Below are 19,897 nucleotides of genomic sequence, written 5' to 3'. Positions count from 1 at the left end.
CCCATGTAGAGGCACAGTTCCATCTGCATCGAATAATAGCGGATGACACAATGTATTTTCACGTGGTGGGAGCTCTGCCACAGGATTGTGCCTCGAGGCTGTTGCCGTATATCAGAGACCCGCCGACGATCGCAAAGTATGAAGGTTTGAAGGCCCTGCTGTTACACACCTTTGGTCTCAGCCGTAGAGACAGGGCAGCGAAGATCCTGCACATGGACAGTGTCGGTGATCGGCGTCCATCCACCATCATGGCGAAGATGCTGGCCCTGATGGACGGGCATCGCCCGTGTCTGCTGTTTGAACAGGCGTTCTTGGAGCAGATGCCAGACGAGGTCTGTTTGATGTTCGCCGGAGCCGATTTCAGCGATCCCCAGCACCTCGCAGAGAGAGCCGACGAGTTGTGGACCCACAGACGACGGGACTTCGTTCTTTCATCCGCCCCTCTGCCACGGCGCGGGTGCAACCGAGACAACATTGGGACGAAGGTCAGGATCTGCCCAGCGCCAAAGAAGCATCGCGGCAGCCAGAGGTGTACAGCCGACGCCGTTGGTGTTACTACCATTTCCGTTACGGTGTGGAAGCCCGAAGATGTCGGAGCCCCTGCTCGTTTCAGGGAAATGCCTCGGCCGATCGCCCATAGAGGCGAACGAGATCGGCCCGAATGAATGCCTCTACGTCCGTGATTGCCACTCCGGCCACCGTTTCCTGGTCGACTCCGGTGCCATGACCAGCATCCTGCCACCGACCGCCCGAGATACCCGTGTCGGTAAGGTAGGACCCGGCCTCTCGGGCGTTAACGGGAGCGACATTCGAACTTACGGTGCGCGGACCCTGGACTTAAATTTAGATTTACACCCATATAGGTGGAAGTTCACCATTGCTAACATCGCCCAACCGATATTGGGGGCCGATTTCTTGCACGCGTTCTTCCTGCTGATCGATGTGCGAGGCGAATGGTTCTGTCGTCGGACCTGTGCCTTGCCAAGCCGCGTAATCCGTTCACGCCCCAACAGCAACTCGACGAGGTAGCTGAGATCCAGCAACCTTTTGCAGCCCTTCTCACTGATTTCCCAGGGTTGCTCACGCCCCGGTTCGACGGGGCCGCATCCCGTCATGTCATGGTCCACCACATCCCCACCGAGGGCCCACCGGTTCACGCCCGCGCGCGCCGCCTCCCGCCCGATAAACTGCGCATTGCACAATACGAGTTCCAGCTTATGGAAGACATGGGGATTGTCCAGCGGTCGGATAGGCCTTGGACTTTCCCTCTGCATATTGTGCCCTAAGCGTCTGGGGGATGGAGACCTTGCGGTGATTACAGGCGTCTAAACGCAGTAACCACAGCAGATCGGTACCCAGTCCCGAACATCCAGGATTTCTCGGTTCATTTGGAGGGCGCTACCTTCTTTTCGAAGGTCGGCCTGGTCTGTGGGTATAACCAGATCCTGCTCCATCCTGATGACGTCCCTAAGACGGCCACCATCACTCCTTTCGGCCTTTACGAATGGCTAAGAATGCCCTTTGGCCTGAAGAACGCCGCTCAAGCGTTCCAAAGGTTAATAGATCAGGTCGGGCGGTGTTTGCCGTTCATATTCATCGATGATATTCTGGTGGCCAGCAGCTCGCAGGCTGAACACGTTATGCACCTCCACCTGCTCTTCGAATGGCTGCGTAAGCACGGGTTGGTGATCAACCCCGCGAAGTGCCAGTTCGGATTGCGCTCCATCTCCTTTTTAGGTCACAGGGTAACCTGCCAGGGCGCACAACCGCTGCCTGAGAAGGTCGACGCAATCCGTCGCTTTCCGAGGCCACTATCCATCAAAGGCCTGCAGGAATTCATCGTAATGGTCAATTTCTACCACCGATTCCTCCCGTCAGCAGCCGCCATCGTGCGGCCGTTGTTCAAGTGTTGGCAGGCAAGCCTAAGGACCTGGTTTGGTCCAAGGAGGCTGGGTTAGCTTTCGAGGGGGCTAAGACCGCGCTGGCCAACCCCATCATGCTGGTACACCCGAGGGCATCAGACGTCATAGCTCTCACCGTGGATGCGTCAGACGTCGCTGTGGGTGCTGTCCTCAAGCAGCGGGTAGGTAACTGCTGGCTGCCGCTGACGTTTTTCAGCAGACAGCTGCGGGCCACGGAGATCAAGTACAGTGCTTTCGATCGGGAGCTCCTTACGCTTTACCTAGCAATCCGACATTTCCGTTATTTCCTAGAGGGCCGCGCGTTTACCGCATTCACGGACCACGAGCCGCTCACGTTCGCTTTAAATAAGGTGTCCGACCCCTGGTCTGCCAGGCAACAGCGGGACCTCGTCTACATATCCGAGTTCACGTCTGACATTTGGCATGTGGCGGGGAAGCTGAACGTTGTGGCCGACGCGCTCTCCCGTCCGGCGGTCCCTGAGGTTTCCGTTTTAAACCTAGGTGTGGATTATGTGGAGCTGGCAGCGGCCCAAAGGGCCAACGCCGACATGGAGGATTAACGCAATGCTGAATCGGGTCTCAAGCTGGCTGAGGTGCCTTGTGGCACCACAGGCGTGCGAGTCGTTTGCGATGTCTCAATGGGTAAAGCCCGCCCGATCATCCCGATTGCCTGGAGGTGTCGGATTTTCGACACTATCCACAGCCTAGCTCACCCGTCCATCCGCGCCACCTCTGCCCTGGTTGCTTCCAAGTTCATCTGGCATGGGTTACGAAAGCAGGTCGCAGCATGGGCTCGCGCTTGTATCCCATCAGACCTCCAAGGTGCAGAGGCATGTGCGCCCGCCCGTGCAGGATTTTGCTGTTCCAGACGGCAGGTTCCTGCACGTCCATGTTGACCTGGTGGGTCCCTTGCCGTGTTCACGTGGGGCCACTCACTTACTAACTATCGTGGATAGGTTCATCAGGTGAGCGGAGGCAATACCGTTAACCGATACCTCCGCTGAGGCTTGTGAGCCATTGTCTTCAATTGGATCGCTCGTTTTGGGGTCCCTTCAGATATCACTACCGATCGTGGGGTCTAGTTTACGTCCACCCTGTGGGGTGGTATGTAGCTGTACGGCGTGAAGCTGCACCAGACCACCGCGTATCATCCGGAGTCGAACAGTTTAGGCGAGCGGTTTCACAGACATCTTAAGTCGGCGTTGAAGGCCCGGCTCACCGGCTCCAATTGGGTTGACAAGTTGCCCTGGGTTCTCCTAGGCACCAGAACCATGCCTAAGGAAGACCTCGACGCCTCCTCGGCCAAGCTGGTTTACGGCTCGGTTTTGCGGGTTCCTGGGGATTTTCTGCCCGCCACCCACGATCAGGAGGTCCCGGCTTCGGCAGTGCTAGTTGACCTTCGCGAGCGAGCACGAGCGTTGGTCCCCGTTCCCACTTCCCGACGTGGGTCGTCCGCGGTGCATGTGCCTACAGGATTGTGCTTATGTTTTCCTTCGTAGAAATGCTCACCGCTCGCCATTACAGCGGGTGTACGAAGGTGCGTACAGGGTGATGAGGACTGGTACCTCGACGTTTACATTGGACATGGGTGGCAGGGAGGAGTTCATCTCCATCAGCCACCTTAAGCCAGCCTACGTCGACGAGGATAGCCCGGTGGCTGTGGCCACTCCGCGGCGTAGAGGGCGTCCACCGGCCGTTTTGCCTCCCTCTGCACCTGTTACCCCCGGTTATGTTTCACCGGTCCCCTCTGTTACGCCTGTCCCTCGTTCGCATTTGCCGCGTCCCTCCGGTTCTGTTTTGCCGACCCCGAATGTTACGCTCGCCCCTCGACCTCGGACTATGCTTTCCCGTTGAGCCGTCCGGTTACCCGTGCGTTTCCGTACCGCGAATTCTGGGGGGGGGCATGTAGCGGTGCCTGCTGGCGCACGCAGATATCGAACCCGGCGTTCCGAAGCCGCGGTCACGTGACTCGGGAGGGGCTGCTGTTTTCGCGCATTTTCGCTTTTGCGCCACAGTTGTTTTGCTGACCACGTTGTGATCAGAGGTGTTTGCAGGGACCTGTTTGCCAAGGAGCGAGTGTGTAAATAAAACGTTCAGAAAACTTGGTCGTCATTTCTGCATCCGCTAAAATGCTAACTTTTAAAGTTAAATGCCATCTAAAATGTTCTGGCCATGTCACTTACCCAGTCTATAGTTTTATGCATGCACTTTATTTCTTCCTCACAGTCTACTTTCCTGTGAGAGACACATTGCCAGAAATATGCAAACAACTGCAGCACTTTACTAAAGAAGATTTTATTCCTTAGAGAATGTCCATTTTAGAATTATAAAATGTTGTTATTTTTTGTATCAATGAAACAATATATAATTGTTTATATATTTTCATTTTAAATTAAATTAAACCAAAGCATCTGCAGTTCCTTCCTACACACACACTCTTTGCCTATTTACCCTCATGCTCCTAATATACTTAATTGAGTGGTTTAGAATTCTCCTTAATTTTTCATTCCAATAATAAACCACTTCTGTCCTTATTTTTATCCAGCCCTGTGTTACTCATGAAGTGGCTGAGTGTAGCTGCCTGCACTATCCCAGCACATACGTACACACTGGCTTACTGCAAAGGGCGGTGCCTCTAGATGAGGAGACAAGGTGAGGTTGAAGGCAGCTCAGAGACTTTAATGCGGCGCTGCTGTGCCAGAGAGGCGAGTGTTTCTGTGGGCTGTACCTTAGTTTAGCGAAGGCTAGTCCCGCAATAAGTAGGCAGTTGTTGAACCGTTGTTAATGATGAATAAATGTCCTTTTTAATGGTTTAAAGATGGTATGAACGGGCGACAGGTTTCACAGTGCGGGGACGCTGGTTCGTGTGCGTCACAATCACACGAAGCCGAACTGCATCGTCCTTTTTAGGGTTTAATCAAAATACTCCTGCAAGAAATCTGAAGTGCTGTAAATAACATTAATTCACATAGATCTGCCGGCGAGGTTTTTATTTATTGCAAAATGGACGTTTCTGCAAAATGTGAAACAGTGAGAGAATAAATCTTTTTTTGCATTCCAATCGCGTCAGGATTTTGCAGGAAATGGTGTTTCAAGTTTCTGATTTATTTTTAGACTAAACCAAGTTGAAAACTCTAGCATAACTCATTAAAGACGCTGGCAACATCAAATTCCAATATTTGTTTAATATTAAATTACGCTTTTTTAAAAACTAAAATTAATTTGCCAATTGGTGAATATGGTATCTTAAAACAGCAATTAATTAACGAAGGGAATAATTATGTGCAACCACACATTTTTGAGGTTATTATAAGTAGACAGTACTTTGCAACCAACTTGGGGGCTGGATAGCCTTTCATTTAAATTAGACAGATAGTATTAATAGTACTCGTTGATTGTAAAAAGACGCAATGGTTTCATACTTAGGCATTCTCAAACAAATAAGCCACTGTTATCTAACTACCTATGTTTATATCCTCCTGGTGATCTTGCCTTCATAGAGTCATACAGCATGGAAGCACACTCTTCATCCCACTCGTCCTGGTCGAAGTGGCTCTAGAAATCGTGGATGCATTGGTGATAATTTTCCAATGTTCTATAGACTCAGGATCAGTTCCTGTGGATTGGAGGGTAGCTAATGTTATCCCACTTTTTAAGAAAGGCAGGAGAGAGAAAACGGGGAATTATAGACCAGTTAGCCTGACATCGGTGGTGGGGAAGATGCTGGAGTCAATTATAAAAGATGAGATAGCCGCACATTTGGATAGCAGTAACAGGATCGGTCCGAGTCAGCATGGATTTACGAAGGGGAAATCATGCTTGACTAATCTTCTGGAATTTTTTGAAGATGTAACTAGGAAATTGGACAAGGGAGAGCCAGTGGATGTAGTGTACCTGGACTTTCAGAAAACATTTGATCAGGTCCCACATAGGAGATTAGTGGGCAAAATTAGGGCTCATGGTATTGGGGGTAGAGTGCTGACATGGATAGAGAAGTGGTTGGCAGACAGGAAACAAAGAGTAGGGATTAACGGGTCCCTTTCAGAATGGCAGGCAGTGACCAGTGGGGTACCGCAAGGCTCGGTGCTGGGGCCGCAGCTATTTACAATATACATCAATGATTTGGATGAAGGGATTCAAAGTAACATTAGCAAATTTGCAGATGACACAAAGCCGGGTGGCAATGTGAACTGTGAGGAGGATGCTATGAGAATGCTTTGAGAGGCTGGTGAAGAAACACATCTGCGCCTTCCTCCCTCGGAACATGGACCCGTTGCAGTTCGCATACCGTCCGAACAGATCCACGGACGATGCGGTCTCCCAGGTCTTGCACATCGCTCTCTCCCATCTGGACAGCCAGAAGGGGGGCTACGTGAGGATGCTGTTCATAGACTACAGTTCAGCCTTCAACACGATAGTCCCCACCAGACTGGCCGGGAAGCTAATGGAATTGGGGCTCAACACCTCCCTGGGTCCTGGGCTTTCTCACCACCAGGCCCCAGGTAGTCAAGATGGGAGGGAATACATCGAAGTCCCTCACCCTGAGCACAGGGTCGCCCCAGGGTTGCGTCCTCGGCCCCCTATTGTACTCCCTGTACACACATGACTGTGTGGCTAGGTTCAGCTCCAACTCAATAATTAAGTTTGCTGATGACACTGTGGTGGTGGGCCTGATCTCAGACAACGACGAGAAGGCCTACCGGGAGGAGGTGGCTGGTCTAGCACTCTGGTGCCAGGATGACAGCCTCCTCTTGAACATCAAAAAACGAAGGAGCTGATCATGGACTTTGGAAGTTATCTAATTTATATCTGTTATTTATAAGGTTTCACATGTTGGGTAGATTTTTGTTAAGAACAGTGTAATGGTGTAAAAAACTGAATGATAATCTTGTTCCTCAAAATCTCTCCAGTATTGTAAAAAGACACATATACCCACCACCATTTGAATGAAGAAGTTTACCCTCAGGTTCCTACTAAATCTTTCCCCTCTCACTTTAACATAGAAACATAGAAAATAGGTGCAGTAGACCATTTGGCCCTTCGCGCCAGCATTCAATATGATCATGAGTAATCATCCAAAATGAGTACCCCGTTATGGCTTTTACCCCATATCCCTTGGTTCCCTTAGCCCTAAGAGCTAAATCTAACTCTCTCTTGAAAACATTCTGTGAATTGGCCTCCACTGCCTTCTGTGGCAGTAAATTCCACAGGTTCATAACTCTCTGCGTGAAAATATTTTTCCTCATCTCAGTCCCAAATGGCCTACCCCTTATTCTTAAACTGTGACCCCAACCACTTTCTGTTATTTGCACTACCAGTTTATTTATTCATGTGTGTATATATTTATATCATGGTATATGGACACATTTATCTGTTTTGTAGTAAATGCCTACTATTTTCTGTGTGCTTAAGCAAAGCAAGAATTTCATTGTCCTATACAGGGACACATGACAATAAACTCACTTGAACTTGAACTTGGTTCTGGACTCCCCCAACATGGGGAACATTTTTTCCTGCATCTACCCTGTCCAATCCTCTAAGAATTTTATATGTTTCTATAAGATCCCCTCACCCTTCTAAATTTCAGCAAATACAAGCCCAGCCGACCCATTCTTTCATCATATGTCAATCCTGCCATCCCGGGAATTAACCTGGTGAACCTACGCTGCCTCAAATTAGGAGACCTATGCCCTCGGGTTCCTTATTCCCTATCCTGGGAAAAAGACTGTGCATTCACCCTATGTATTCCCCTTATGACTTTGTACACCTCTATAAGATCGCCCCTCTGCCTCCTGCCATCCAAGGAATAAAGTCTTAGCGTTGTCCAATTTCTCCCTATAGTTCAGGCCCTCATTTCTGACAACATCCTCATGAATCTTCGTATGTGGGTCTTTCCAACTTAATGACATCTTTCTAGAGCAAGGTGTCCAAAACTGAACATATTACTCCAAGTACAGCCTCACCAACATCTTGTCTATCTGTAAATAGTTGGTTCAACCACTATAGTCAATTCTTTGAGTGATGAAGGCCAACCTGTCAGAAGCTTTGTTCACCACCCAATCTATATTTCACCACCCAATCCACTTTATGAAAACTATGTACTTGATTCGTAGATCTATGCTCTACAACACTCCCCAGGAAATATTTTACCCTTCAGTGTGAAGGTCCTGCCTTGGTTTGACTTCCCAGAATGCAACATCACACACATGTGAATTGAACTCCATGAACTCTTCCTCAGCGCACTTGCCCAACAGTTCATGATCTTGCTGTCATTCTTGACAACAATCTCATCTCCATGGCTACGCTGGCTTCATTTTAACACTGAAATTACCTTTCCCCCACTTAAAATCCCCAACCATTATTTTTGTAATGCTTTCCAGTTCTAATAAAGGACCTTGAAATGTTATATGTAAACTGTTTATCTTGACCTGACGTGGCCTGCTGAGTGCAGTATTTTCTGGTTCAGATTTTGGGTATCTGCCATGTTTTGCATTTCAAGCCCGTAGAGTTGTTATGACCCATCACTCTTCCTTGCTTCCCTACAGTGGGGTAGTATTAAATTTCCAGCACATTCCTTTACTGTTTGTGTTTTTGTAATCAGATTAGATGAATGGGAGCATAATTCACCAAACATTTCACCCAAATAGGCCATGTAATACAATCACAGTTTTTATGATAACATTTCCAATTTTGAACAAAGAAAATGTTTTGAATCTTTGAGATACTTAACAGTGTTTTGCTAGTGTTTAAATGTTGGTGATTTCATTTTGCATAGGATAATTGTTTCTGTACTTGTCTTTGAAGTTACATTATGAATTATTGAGGAACATTGAAAATGTGAGTTCTATTGTTCATAGCATTGCTTTTCATTGTGGACAATTGAATTTCATTAAAACATATTTACTGCATGCCTGTCTGACTTGATAGCCTGGTTCACAACATTTATTTTTCTAATGAATTTGTCGTAAGGATTTACACCTAGTTTTATTTTTTCTCAATTCAAATGCAAAATGTAGGTAATGGCTTGCATTAAACACAGTTGTTGACAAAACACATGCAAATAACATACTGTTTCTAGATGTGGCTTCATATTATGTCAATCTGGCAATCTGTGCTGAAAATTTGTAGACATATTAATTTTATTTTCTGATTTTGGGGCTGCTCATCATGAGTGAGTAACGGACATTGCAGCTGTACTTCTCCAAAATCCCAAGATTTTTTTAACTAGTGAGGTAGAGTTTTGTTTTTTTGGCAATTTGGTGATTTATTTTCCACCCAACATGTTCTTCTGATGGATGAGAAACTATAGAGCATACACCAAGGATATATACATACAGGATTTTTTGGGGTTCTTTTTGAGGTTAGGGTTTAAAAGTAAGATCGCTCTATGTTGCCCAGGCTTTTTGTTTCAGTTAAAATAAGAAGTTACTAAACGTATATATAGTGCTTAAGATAAAATAATTAGTTCAACAGGTTTCAATGATAGAAGTTGTGAATTCGTACGGCTAATTTAGAAAAAGTCTATTAAAACTTTAGCTAAAGCATCTGTTTATTTTCTGAGTTCATCTTGACCTCGTGTTAAGGGACTGGATGGTCGAATCCTGCTGTAACACGTATTCTGCCTTGGTATTTTTCTTTTCACCCTACCTGTTGTACTTGTGTATGGCTTGATTGTACTCATGTATAGTATGATTTTGTTTGACTGGACAGCTTGCAAACAAAAGCTTTTCACTATATGTTGGTAAACATAACAATAATAAACAAATACCAATACCAATATTTCTTGTGTAAGATGCTATTAAATAATTATATGGAAAACGGTCCCTAATACAAACATACATAATTGCCACTTTTTTTTACCATCGGAAATGTATTGGAACCTATGTGGAGAGGTGGGACACTTAGTGCATTTCCTTTGAATATTTTGCCATCACTTGTTTTATTGGCCACATTCTGTCACTGCATATAACAAAAATACCTTAGTTACAAGCTGTGAGTGATCTCAGTGCTGCGTAAGTATAAAACTTGTTCGGAGGATGTTTGTATACTTTTCTTATTCCAATGTTGAATAAGAGTATGATTCAAACATGAGGGGTCATGTTTTCCAAAAGTTTGTTTCCAATAATGAAACTTTACTAGAGACTTATATAATCAGTCTTGCAATCATTTTCTTGCTTAGCAGTGTCTGCTGGTTTTGAGCAGCAAATAATGATGGAGAGAGGGCGCTCCAAGAGGCGCAATTTCTTTGATTATGGTGTAAATACGAGAAAAGAGATACAACACGTGAAGGATTCTAAATCAGGTAAAAGAATTGATTGGCAGAAATTATTATTTTAAATTTTTTCTGCTTTTGAAATTGTTAATATATTCTTGTGAAAATTATTTACTGCAAAAAGTTCCTTTGTGATACAATTTAATTTAGAGTTTTGGTGTACTTTATGTATATATAGATACTGAAGGGTCTAAATTTAAATTACCTCCATAATTTTAGTGTCGCTATATGATACTTCCTTCTCCAAATGTAATCTTGCAAATGCCTGATGGTCTTAAGCTTGGAATGAGCTTGGAAATGAGCTTGGAAAGATATAGGGAGGCACAAGAGACTGCATATTCTGGAATTCTGAGTAATAATACAAAGTGCTGGAGGAACTCAGCAGGCGAGGGAGCAGCAGAAAGCTTCCCATTATCTCTCTCGCAGCTTTCTACTCTCTACTCCATCGGGTGTAAAGACGATTCTGACCCAAAGCATTTTCTGCCCATTTCCATCCACAGATACTACCTGCCCTGCTGAGTTCCTTCAGCACTTTGCTTTTTGTGGGAAAGATATATGTCACTACATCACACTACAACTCAATTTGCAGATGCTAAATGTGACTTTTAAATTGGTACTAGACCAAGTGCAGACCCGTTGGGTCTGTTTCCGCAACGGCGTTTTGCGGGGGGGGGGGGGGGGGGGGGGGCTGCGGCATCAAACTCACATTAACCACCCCCCAAACACACAGGTGGGGGGAGGGGGGATGTGAAGAGGGGAGGGAGGGGAGAGGAGGTGGAGGAAACGGGACAGATTTGGGAGGGAAAGGAGAGCGGGGTAGGGGGTGAGAGAGGGGGATGGGGGAGAGAGATGTGGGGGAGGGGGAGGATGGGGAGGTAGGGAGGAGGGAGGGGGAGAGGGGTGGGGGAGAGAGGGGAAAGAGTGGGGAGGGAGAGTGGAGGGGGAAGGAGGAGAGGTGGAAGAGTGGGGAGGGAGGTGGAGAGGGGTAGAGGAGTGTGGAAGAGGGACAGAGGGGTAGGGGGAAGGGGGCGGGTGGAGAGAGGGAAGGGGGTGGCGTAGAGAGGGAAGGGGGTGGGGGAGAGAGGGATGGGTGGGAGAGGGAGAGGGGTGACGAGAGGGAAACATAGAACCATTGAAATTAAGTGCAGAAGTAGGCCATTCGGCCCTTCGAACCTGCACCACCATTCAATATGATCGTAGCTGATCATTCAACTCAGTATCCTGTACCTGCCTTCTCTCCATACCCCCTGATCCCTTTAGCCACAAGGGCCACATCTAACTCCCTCTTAAATACAGCCAATGAACAGGCCTCAACTACCTTCTGTGCCAGTGAATTCCAGAGATTCACCACTCTCTGTGTGAAAAATGTTTTTCTCATCTCGGTCCTAAAAGATTTACCCCTTATCCTTAAACTGTGACCCCTTGTTCTGGACTTCCCCAACATCTGGAACAATCTTCCTGCATCTAGCCTGTCCAACCCCTTAAGAATTTTGTACGTTTCTATAAGATACCCCCTCAATCTTCTAAATTCTAGCATGTACAAGCCGAGTCTATCCAGTCTTTCGTCATATGAAAGTCCTGACATCCCAGGAATCAGTCTGGTGAACCTTCTCTGTACTCCCTCTATGGCAACAATGTATTTGAACATTGGGCATTGTGACATCGCACAATAGAACGTTCACCATTGGCTGGGGCTCCTGCAAAGGCATATGTAAATGAATCCATTCCGATTGGACATCTGTGAGCATCGGGCATTGTGACATCACACGATGGAACGTTCACCATGGGCTGGGGCTGGTGCTGCTTCTATGGGTGAGAAGCCAGTTTATTTTTGAAATATTGGGGGGGGGGGGGGGGGGGGGGGGGGGGAGAAGGATTTGATTAAAAACATGCACTTAAACACAACGAAATGTAATGAGGAGCGGATACTTAGAAAGAAAAGTGAAATCTCTACCGAAACATCTGCTGCACAACTTCAGTGACCCAGGTATAATCCGGACCTCATGACACCTGGCTGCGTAAAGTTTGCGCATTGTGTGGCCACATAGGTTTCCCTAATTGCTCCAGATTCCTTGCTCATCCCAAGGTTGTGCAGATTGGTACGTGAATTGGCCATTGTAAATTGCTCGAATGCAGGTGAGTGGTAGAATCTCTTGGGAATTTGTGGGAATCTAGGGAATATAGAATATGATTAGTGTTGGATTATTATAAATGATGTATGGTAGTTGGTGCGGACTTAGACAGATGCAAAGGGTGTGTTTCAAAGTTTTATGAGTTTAAGATTTATGAAACCTCTTCTAACAATTTATGGAAGGCTATGGCTAATCACATATTTTGTCAAAAAGCTAATGTCAGGTTGAGAAGGAGAGTATTGCTGTAATTTATATTTAACATGACCTGTCTCAGACAACACTTCAATCTAAAATCATTCAGTATAAAAATCTCTGGGTTTCATCAACTTCAGCCGACTTAATAGGAGACTAGTTTCTCTACATAACTGCACAGTGGCGCAAATGTAGAGTTGCTGCCTTACAGCGCCAGAGACCCGGGTTCGATCCTGGCAACGGGTACTGTCTATATGGCGTTAAAACATTCTCCGTCTGACCACATGGGTTTTCTCTGGATGCTTTGGTTTCCTCCCACATTCCAAAGATGTACAAATCTTTAGGTTGACACAAAAAGCCGGAGTAACTCAGCGGATCAGTCAGCATGTCTGGAGAAAAAGAATAATTGTTGTTTCGGCTCGAGACCCTTCGTCAGACTGTCTGAAGAAGGGTCCCGACCCGAAACGTCACCTATTCTTTTTCTCCAGAGATGCTGTCTGACCCGCTGAGTTACACCAGCTTAGTATTAGTGTGCAGGGTGATCACCTATGGCCACAAAGCCAATTTTTATTCTAATTGGCAAACTCATCCTGGATCTCCAGCAATCTAACCTTCCACACAAGCCGACATGTTGGTGAAGGAGGAATATGGCATCGTCAGTCAGGGCATTGTGTACATGAGTTGGGAAGTCCTGTTACAGCTGTGCATGGCATGAGTACAACTGCACTTGGATTGCTGTCTGAGGTTTAGGTCCCTATGCTGCAGGAAGGATACGATGAAGCTGGCGAGGGGTGGGAAAGATTCTCAAGCATGTTGCTGGTACTGGAGGGCTTGAGTTATAATGAAATAATGAAATACTGAATGGGCTGGGACTGTTTGGAGTAAAGGAGGCTGAAGGGTGATCTGAGAGAGATTTATAATATCATGAGTGGCTTAGATAGGGTAGATATTCAATGTTTTCCCCCCAGGGTAGGAGAATCTAAAACTAGAAGCAAATGTTGAAGATGGTGGGAAGGTTTTATAGACCAGAGGCAACTTTTTCACACAAAGGATGGGTGGGTACATTGTTCGAGCTGCCAGATGCAACAATGTTCAAAAGAAGTTTGGACAGGTGCGTGGATAGGAAAGGTTTAGAAAGATATAGATCAAATGCAGGCCAATGGGACAAGCTCGGATGGACATGTTGGTTGGTAACGGCAAGTTGGGTTGAAGAACTTTTCCCGAGGTCTATAACTATATAACACTATGACCAAAATTAAAAATACTGATAATTATTTGATGTTTGGACATTTGCAGGTTCCAGTGGGATTCCAGTGAAGATCATCACAAATCTTTTTGCCTTCAGATCTCCTCCAAAGTGGTTCATGTACCAGTATCATGTGACTTTCTTGCCTGACATTGAATCAAAACGCTTACGGATGGCACTACTCTTTAGCCATTGTGATCTGTTAGGAAAGATCAGGGGATTTGATGGAACTATACTTTTCCTTCCAAATAAACTGCAAAACCAGGTAAAAAGCACATGTTTGATCCTGCTCACAAATATTGAACTTTTAACATAGTGAAATGTTATGAATTCGATTTAGTTTCAAAATGACACAAAAAAATAAACCTATTTTAACATGTTTCATTAAATTTCCTGATCAGTTGTTGGGATCCTCCCCCCCCCCCCCCCCCCCCCCCCCCCCCACCTCTCCCTTCTCCCCTCCCCACCTCTCCCTCCTCCCCCCACCTCTCCCTCCTCTCCCTCCTCCCCTCCCCCCAGTTCAGAAAATGACACTGAACACTATGGTGGCAATGATGTGAGTGATGACAATAGATCATTAGATCAAACACAACTTTAATCACTGTTGTACAAGCACAGCAATGGAAGCTGTCAGCTGTTGGGACCTCGTGCAGCATCTGGCTGACTGCAGGAGGAGGGGAGTGCTGTTATAGCTCTGGTGATGGGGTGGAGTTAGTTAAGCTAGCAACATGTGGTTAGTGGCTGAACAGCATCAATCTACATCCTTCCCCTTTTAAAATGAAACACACTCGCCAAACATGGGGTGGCATGCACATGTTAAACATATTCCCCATATCTGTTCGGGGGTTGACTCACACGGCCTGAGCGCGTGCGAACTAAACCCTCCCCCCCCCCCCCCCCCCCTCATCAAGAAAAGGAGAGCAAAGACCAGGAGACGAGGACGTCCCCGAACCCATCTGTGGAGACCGAAAGGGAGAAGATTTTACGGGCGCAGCCCCGTTGTTAGTAGTAAACGTGAGCCGCGGAGGGGTGGGAGGCATGCGGGCGCGAGGGGAGGATGCAGGAGATGGCGACTGGAACTGGAGTGGAGGAGCATATGGACCAGTGGGTGACGATCGCGGCTCTCTCACAGCAAGAAGATGTTGTCTGCTTCTGCGGTAAACAGTTCCATCACAATCAACAATGTACGACCATGGCTCGTCAGCCGAGTTTATCACAGTGGCCAAGCGGGAGTGACCAGTCGTGGTGCGAAGGCGGACGACCTGCCCAGGCAGTAGAGGCTGGAGCGGTTTGCTAGAATGGTCATGGGACCGCTTCTGTATGTCTTTCTTCTCCTGGAGGCGTCTCTGGACGTTAGCGGGTTTGGGCACTCGGGAGATCAGCTGTTGTTGTGCAATGGGAATCGGAGATCTTGTCAAGCGAGACATCAAGCGTTGAGCCGGTGAGCCCAGGGCACCATCCCGGGCAATGTTCCGAAGATTCAGCAGGTCCAGGTAAATGTCCGAATGTGAAATACGTGCATGCTCCATCAAGTGCTTTGCGTTTCTGACGGCGCGTTCAGCGAGTCCGTTGCTCTGTGGATACTCTGGACTGCTTGTGATGTGTTGAAAGTTCCATCGATCAGCAAAAAGCTTGAACGTGTGGCTGCTGAACTGGGGGCCGTTGTCGGTTTGCAGGCTTACCGGAGTCCCATAGGCAGAGAATTGTCGTTTCATCTTCCGTATGACAGACTCGGACGTGAGGGAGTGCAGCTGGTCGATCTCGAACCAATTGGAGAAAGAGTCGACGATAACGAGATAGTGTTTGCCGCACCACGCGAAGATGTCTGCCGCCAGCGACGTCCAGGGCAGTGCTGGCGGGGGTTGTTGTAGGAGCGGTTGTCGCTGCTGATGAGGCGCGAGGCTGTTGCAGGCGGGGCATGAAGCTACGCGATCCTGGATGTATTTCGCCATCCCCGGCCAGTAAAAGAGATCGCGGGCACACGCTAGCGTGGCGTCAGCTCCGGGGTGTCCGCTGTGTGCCTCCACGAAGTACTCGTCTCTTAGCGACGAGGGCACCACCACTTTGTGGCCCTTGACCACAACACCGTCTTGCACAACCAGTTCGTCATGGACGAGGAAGAACGACTGCAATGCTATGGGCGTGTTGGATATCTTGTCAAGCCACCCTGCCTTGATAACGGACGATAGGACTTGAAGTGTTTCATCGGCAGCAGTGTGTGTAGCCAGGGTGCGTAGCTGTCTGCTGGAGACGAAGTCGACACCGAGGACCGTGAAGCTTTCTCGCTCGTGTGGGTGTTGTTCGCAGGAAGCCCGTGGGGCGTGAGAGAGAGCATCGGCAAGGTGCATGTCTTTGCCCTTCTTGTAAGTAATCGTGAAGTCGTTACCCTGCAATTGCAGCATCATGCGTTGAAGGCGAACGGGAGCGGCATGAATGGGCTTATTAAGGATCGTTACCAGGGGTTGACGATCTGTCTCTACCGTGAATGTGTTCCCATAGAGGAAGTCGCGGAACTTGGTGCAGGCAAACACGACAGCCAACAGTTCCTTCTCGATCTGCGCGTAGTGTTGCTCCGTTTCAGTCATGGTGCGAGATGCATACGATACGGGCTGTAAGGTGCCATCAGAGGACGTTTGTAGACAGGCTGCACCAAGTCCAAATTTTGAGGCATCACAGGTGATCGTCACCGGACAATCAAGGTCAAAGAAAGCCAGGGTCAGCGCACTGCTCATCTTGGACTTGAGCACATCGAAGGCCGCCTGGTGCTGCTGGAGCCACATCCATGTGGTATCTTTCTTCGTAAGCTGTCGTAGTGGAGAGCTCATCTCACTGAGGTTCGGGATGAATTTGCCGAGGTAGTTCGCCAGACCCAGGAAGCACTGCAAGGCTTTCACATCAGTGGGGGCTGGCATCTCGGTGATGGCGTCAGTCTTTTGAGGATCTGGTTTGAGGCCGCCAGAGGTGAATACGTGTCCGACATATGTGACCTCTGGGACCCTGAACTTGCACTTGTCCGGATTGAGCTTGAGATTGACTTTTCGTGCACGCTCCAGAACGAGTTTGAGGTTGCGGTCGTGCTCTGCCACGTCTTTCCCATACACAAGGATGTCATCAACAATGATGGCACAAGGTAGGTCTGCAAACAACTGCTCCATCATTCTCTGAAAGACTTCGCTAGCGGAGTTGATACCGAATGGCATTCTGAGGAACTTGTATCTACCGAACGGGGTGGAGAACGTAGTGAGGTCTGACGACTTTTTGTCTAGCGGTATCTGCCAAAAGGAGTTCTTTGCATCCAGAACTGAAAATAGGGTGTCCGTTCCAATTCTTGCCGCTACATCCTCCACTGTCTTCATGGGGTGGTGGGGGCGCTTAATGGACAATCAGTTTGGGTTCAAAAGAAAACATGGAACTGACCTGTGTATCTATGCTCTTAAAGAGATTGTGTTCAGGTACACAAGCCTGAATTCATCTGTATTCCTATGTTTTATTGATGCGTCCAAGGCATTTGATAGAATTAACCATGAACACTTGTTTGTAAAATTGCTAAATAGAGGTGCCCCTAAATTCTTAGTGAGAATCTTAGTGTTCTGGTATGCCCATCAAACGTTTTACGTTAAATGGGACAATGTTGTATCTGCTCCATTCTGTGTTAGTAACGGAGTGCGGCAAGGAGGAATTTTGTCTCCTATTTTATTTAATGTTTATATGGACGAATTGTCAAATCAGTTAAATAGGCTAAAAACTGGCTGTCTTGTGGGCAACACTATTGTTAATCATCTGATGTATGCAGATGACCTGGTCCTGCTCTGTCCATATAGTGCTGGGCTGCAGCAGATGCTGAAGGTGTGCTCTCAGTATGGCCTTGATTATGACATTAAGTATAACACTAAGAAAAGCCGCATAATGGTAATTAAAAGCGCTGAGGACAGGGAATCAACTTTTCCGACCTTTTATTTGTCAGACAGTCCTCTTGCTGTGTGTGAGGAAATTAAATACTTAGGTCATGTCATATCTGATGACTGGAAGGATGACAAAGACCTCTACCGACAGCGCTGTAAAATTTATCTTCAAGCCAACATGCTTATAAGGAAGTTTTATATGTGCTCTGATTCTGTGAAGTGTTCCCTGTTCAGAACCTACATCACACCGTTATATACTGCTCAATTGTGGTCTAATTATAAGAAAAAGAGTATGCAGAGGCTTAAGGTTGCATACAATGATGCAATGAGGTTGCTACTTCGTGTCCCTAGGTGGCATAGTGCCAGTCAATTGTTTGTGTCCACTAGAGTGCCAACCTGTGAGGCACTCTTAAGACAGACAGCTGATGTTTAGTTTTATGTGTCGCCTGGACAAATCAGAGAACCACATAATTGAAGCCCTAGTCAGCCCTCTGAAAAGCTGCTATAGATTCACTTCTAGGCTAAGACGGCATTGGTGCAATAGCTTATATATATTTTAGGCTAATATGCAATTTTTTAATGTATCTTTGTAATTCTTTGTACTGTTTGATGTGTTATATGGACCTGTGTCTGAAATAAAGCTTTAATAATAATGGCAGAGTTTAGGTCCTTAGGGTTGATGCATATACGAATGTCACCCTTATTCTTCTTCTCGGTCGTGATCATGGTGGAGACCCAGTCGGTTGGATCGCTGACTGCTGCTATTATGCCAGCAGAGACCATGTCCTTGAGCTTGGAGTGTACCTCGTCTGTCAGCGCGACGGACAGGCGGTGTGGTGGTCGAACAACGGCAGTTGCATTGGGGTCTGTGACAATCTTATAGGTGACAGGTAGCCTGCCTGGGATGGCGTCGAAGAGATCAGGGAGTGGATCCCAGGAGGTGCGCAGCCTGTGAACAGTTTTGTCGAAAGCAATCAGGCCGATATCTTGGCAGGCCTGGTTTCCAAGGAGGGTCACAGAATTAAAATTTAGTACATAGAACGTTAGAGCTTTGCTGGATTTGGCTAGGTCACATTTCAAAGTAGTTTTCCCCAGGGGAGTGAGAACTTCACCGCCAAATGCATGGAGAGTGGAGCTGTCCTTGATGAGCTTCTCGTTAGCTCTAATCTTCTCGAAAAGGTAAACAGACATTGTATTTACTTTCGCGCCGGTATCGAGACGGGCAATAAATTGAAATCCATTCACAGAGATAGTGACAGCAGGGTCTGAGTGCTGCACAGCTGCATGGTTGATAGTATAAACAACAGAGTCCTCTTGCGAATTAATTGGGCTGAGCCCGGGGGAGAGGTCGGAAAGGGGCCGTGTGCTGTTATCACCCTGCAGTAGAAAGTTGAGAGCAGGCCTGTTCCCACGGGACCGAGCGGCTGAACGACACACAGAGGCAAAATGGTTAATTTTTCGGCAATAGTTGCAGGCTTTTCCCATAGCAGGGCAAGAAGCCTGTCTTCCATGTTGCAATTCGGACACCTCCTATGAGGGTCGTTGCGGGACGCTTGGCAGGCAGGGGTCGTGGGGCGTCTCCTGTCAGAGGAGACCTGGGTCATGGGACGTCTGTTATCCGAGCAGTCCCTCTGTCTAACGAGGCCTGTCTGATGTATAGTTTTGTTCTCCCGGGGGTCAGAGGGAACGACAAATTCTGCGGTGCGACACGCGTGCACGGCTTTGTCCAACGTGAGGTCAACCTTCCTTAAAAACTCAGATCTGAGCTTGAGATCACTTATTCCATTTACCAAAATGTCTCGAGTTAATTGATCCGTCAGCTCCTCAGCAGGTAGCTGCTGAAATCTACACCGCTGAGCAAGATACAATAAATCTGCTATAAACGTGTCAGCTCGCTCTCCAGGGAGCTGTCGTCGAGAGAAAAACTTGGCCCGGTCCAGGATATGGTTGGATGGGAGATCGCATATCTGGCTAAATTTACGCAGTAACAAATTATAATCGTCGGGAGACTCCGCTGGAGTTATTACCTGGTCGTTGTCATCAAGAACCGCAGGGGCATATCTGAAGGTTCTGGAACGGCGTAGTGCTTCTGACCCAGCAAGATTGAATAGGAGGGAGGCCTTTACAGCATCGGAGTCAGTCCGGTGTGCAACATTGATGAAGTGCCGGTAGTCTATTTCAAAGGTGGCCCAGCGTTCGCTGATATCAGCATCAAAGATTAGAGGGTCGGG

The 19,897-nt window shown here is 47.4% G+C and overlaps 1 protein-coding gene across 1 annotated transcript in view; it reads left to right on the top strand.

The window, feature by feature from the left end:
- Window positions 1-4,561: 4,561 nt before the first annotated feature.
- Window positions 4,562-19,897, top strand: part of piwil4 (piwi like RNA-mediated gene silencing 4) — a 51,244-nt gene continuing 35,908 nt past the window's right edge. Inside the window, exons 1-3 of the mRNA XM_033023425.1 lie at window positions 4,562-4,574; window positions 10,102-10,224; window positions 13,815-14,029. Of these exons, the coding sequence (XP_032879316.1) occupies window positions 4,562-4,574; window positions 10,102-10,224; window positions 13,815-14,029 (351 nt within the window). The remainder of the gene's footprint in view (window positions 4,575-10,101; window positions 10,225-13,814; window positions 14,030-19,897) is intronic.

Source organism: Amblyraja radiata, chromosome 6 (assembly GCF_010909765.2).
Source record: "Amblyraja radiata isolate CabotCenter1 chromosome 6, sAmbRad1.1.pri, whole genome shotgun sequence".
Taxonomy (NCBI): Eukaryota; Metazoa; Chordata; class Chondrichthyes; order Rajiformes; family Rajidae; genus Amblyraja; species Amblyraja radiata.
Note: the sequence above shows the minus strand (reverse complement) of the source record. Positions and strands in the feature narration are given on the sequence as shown.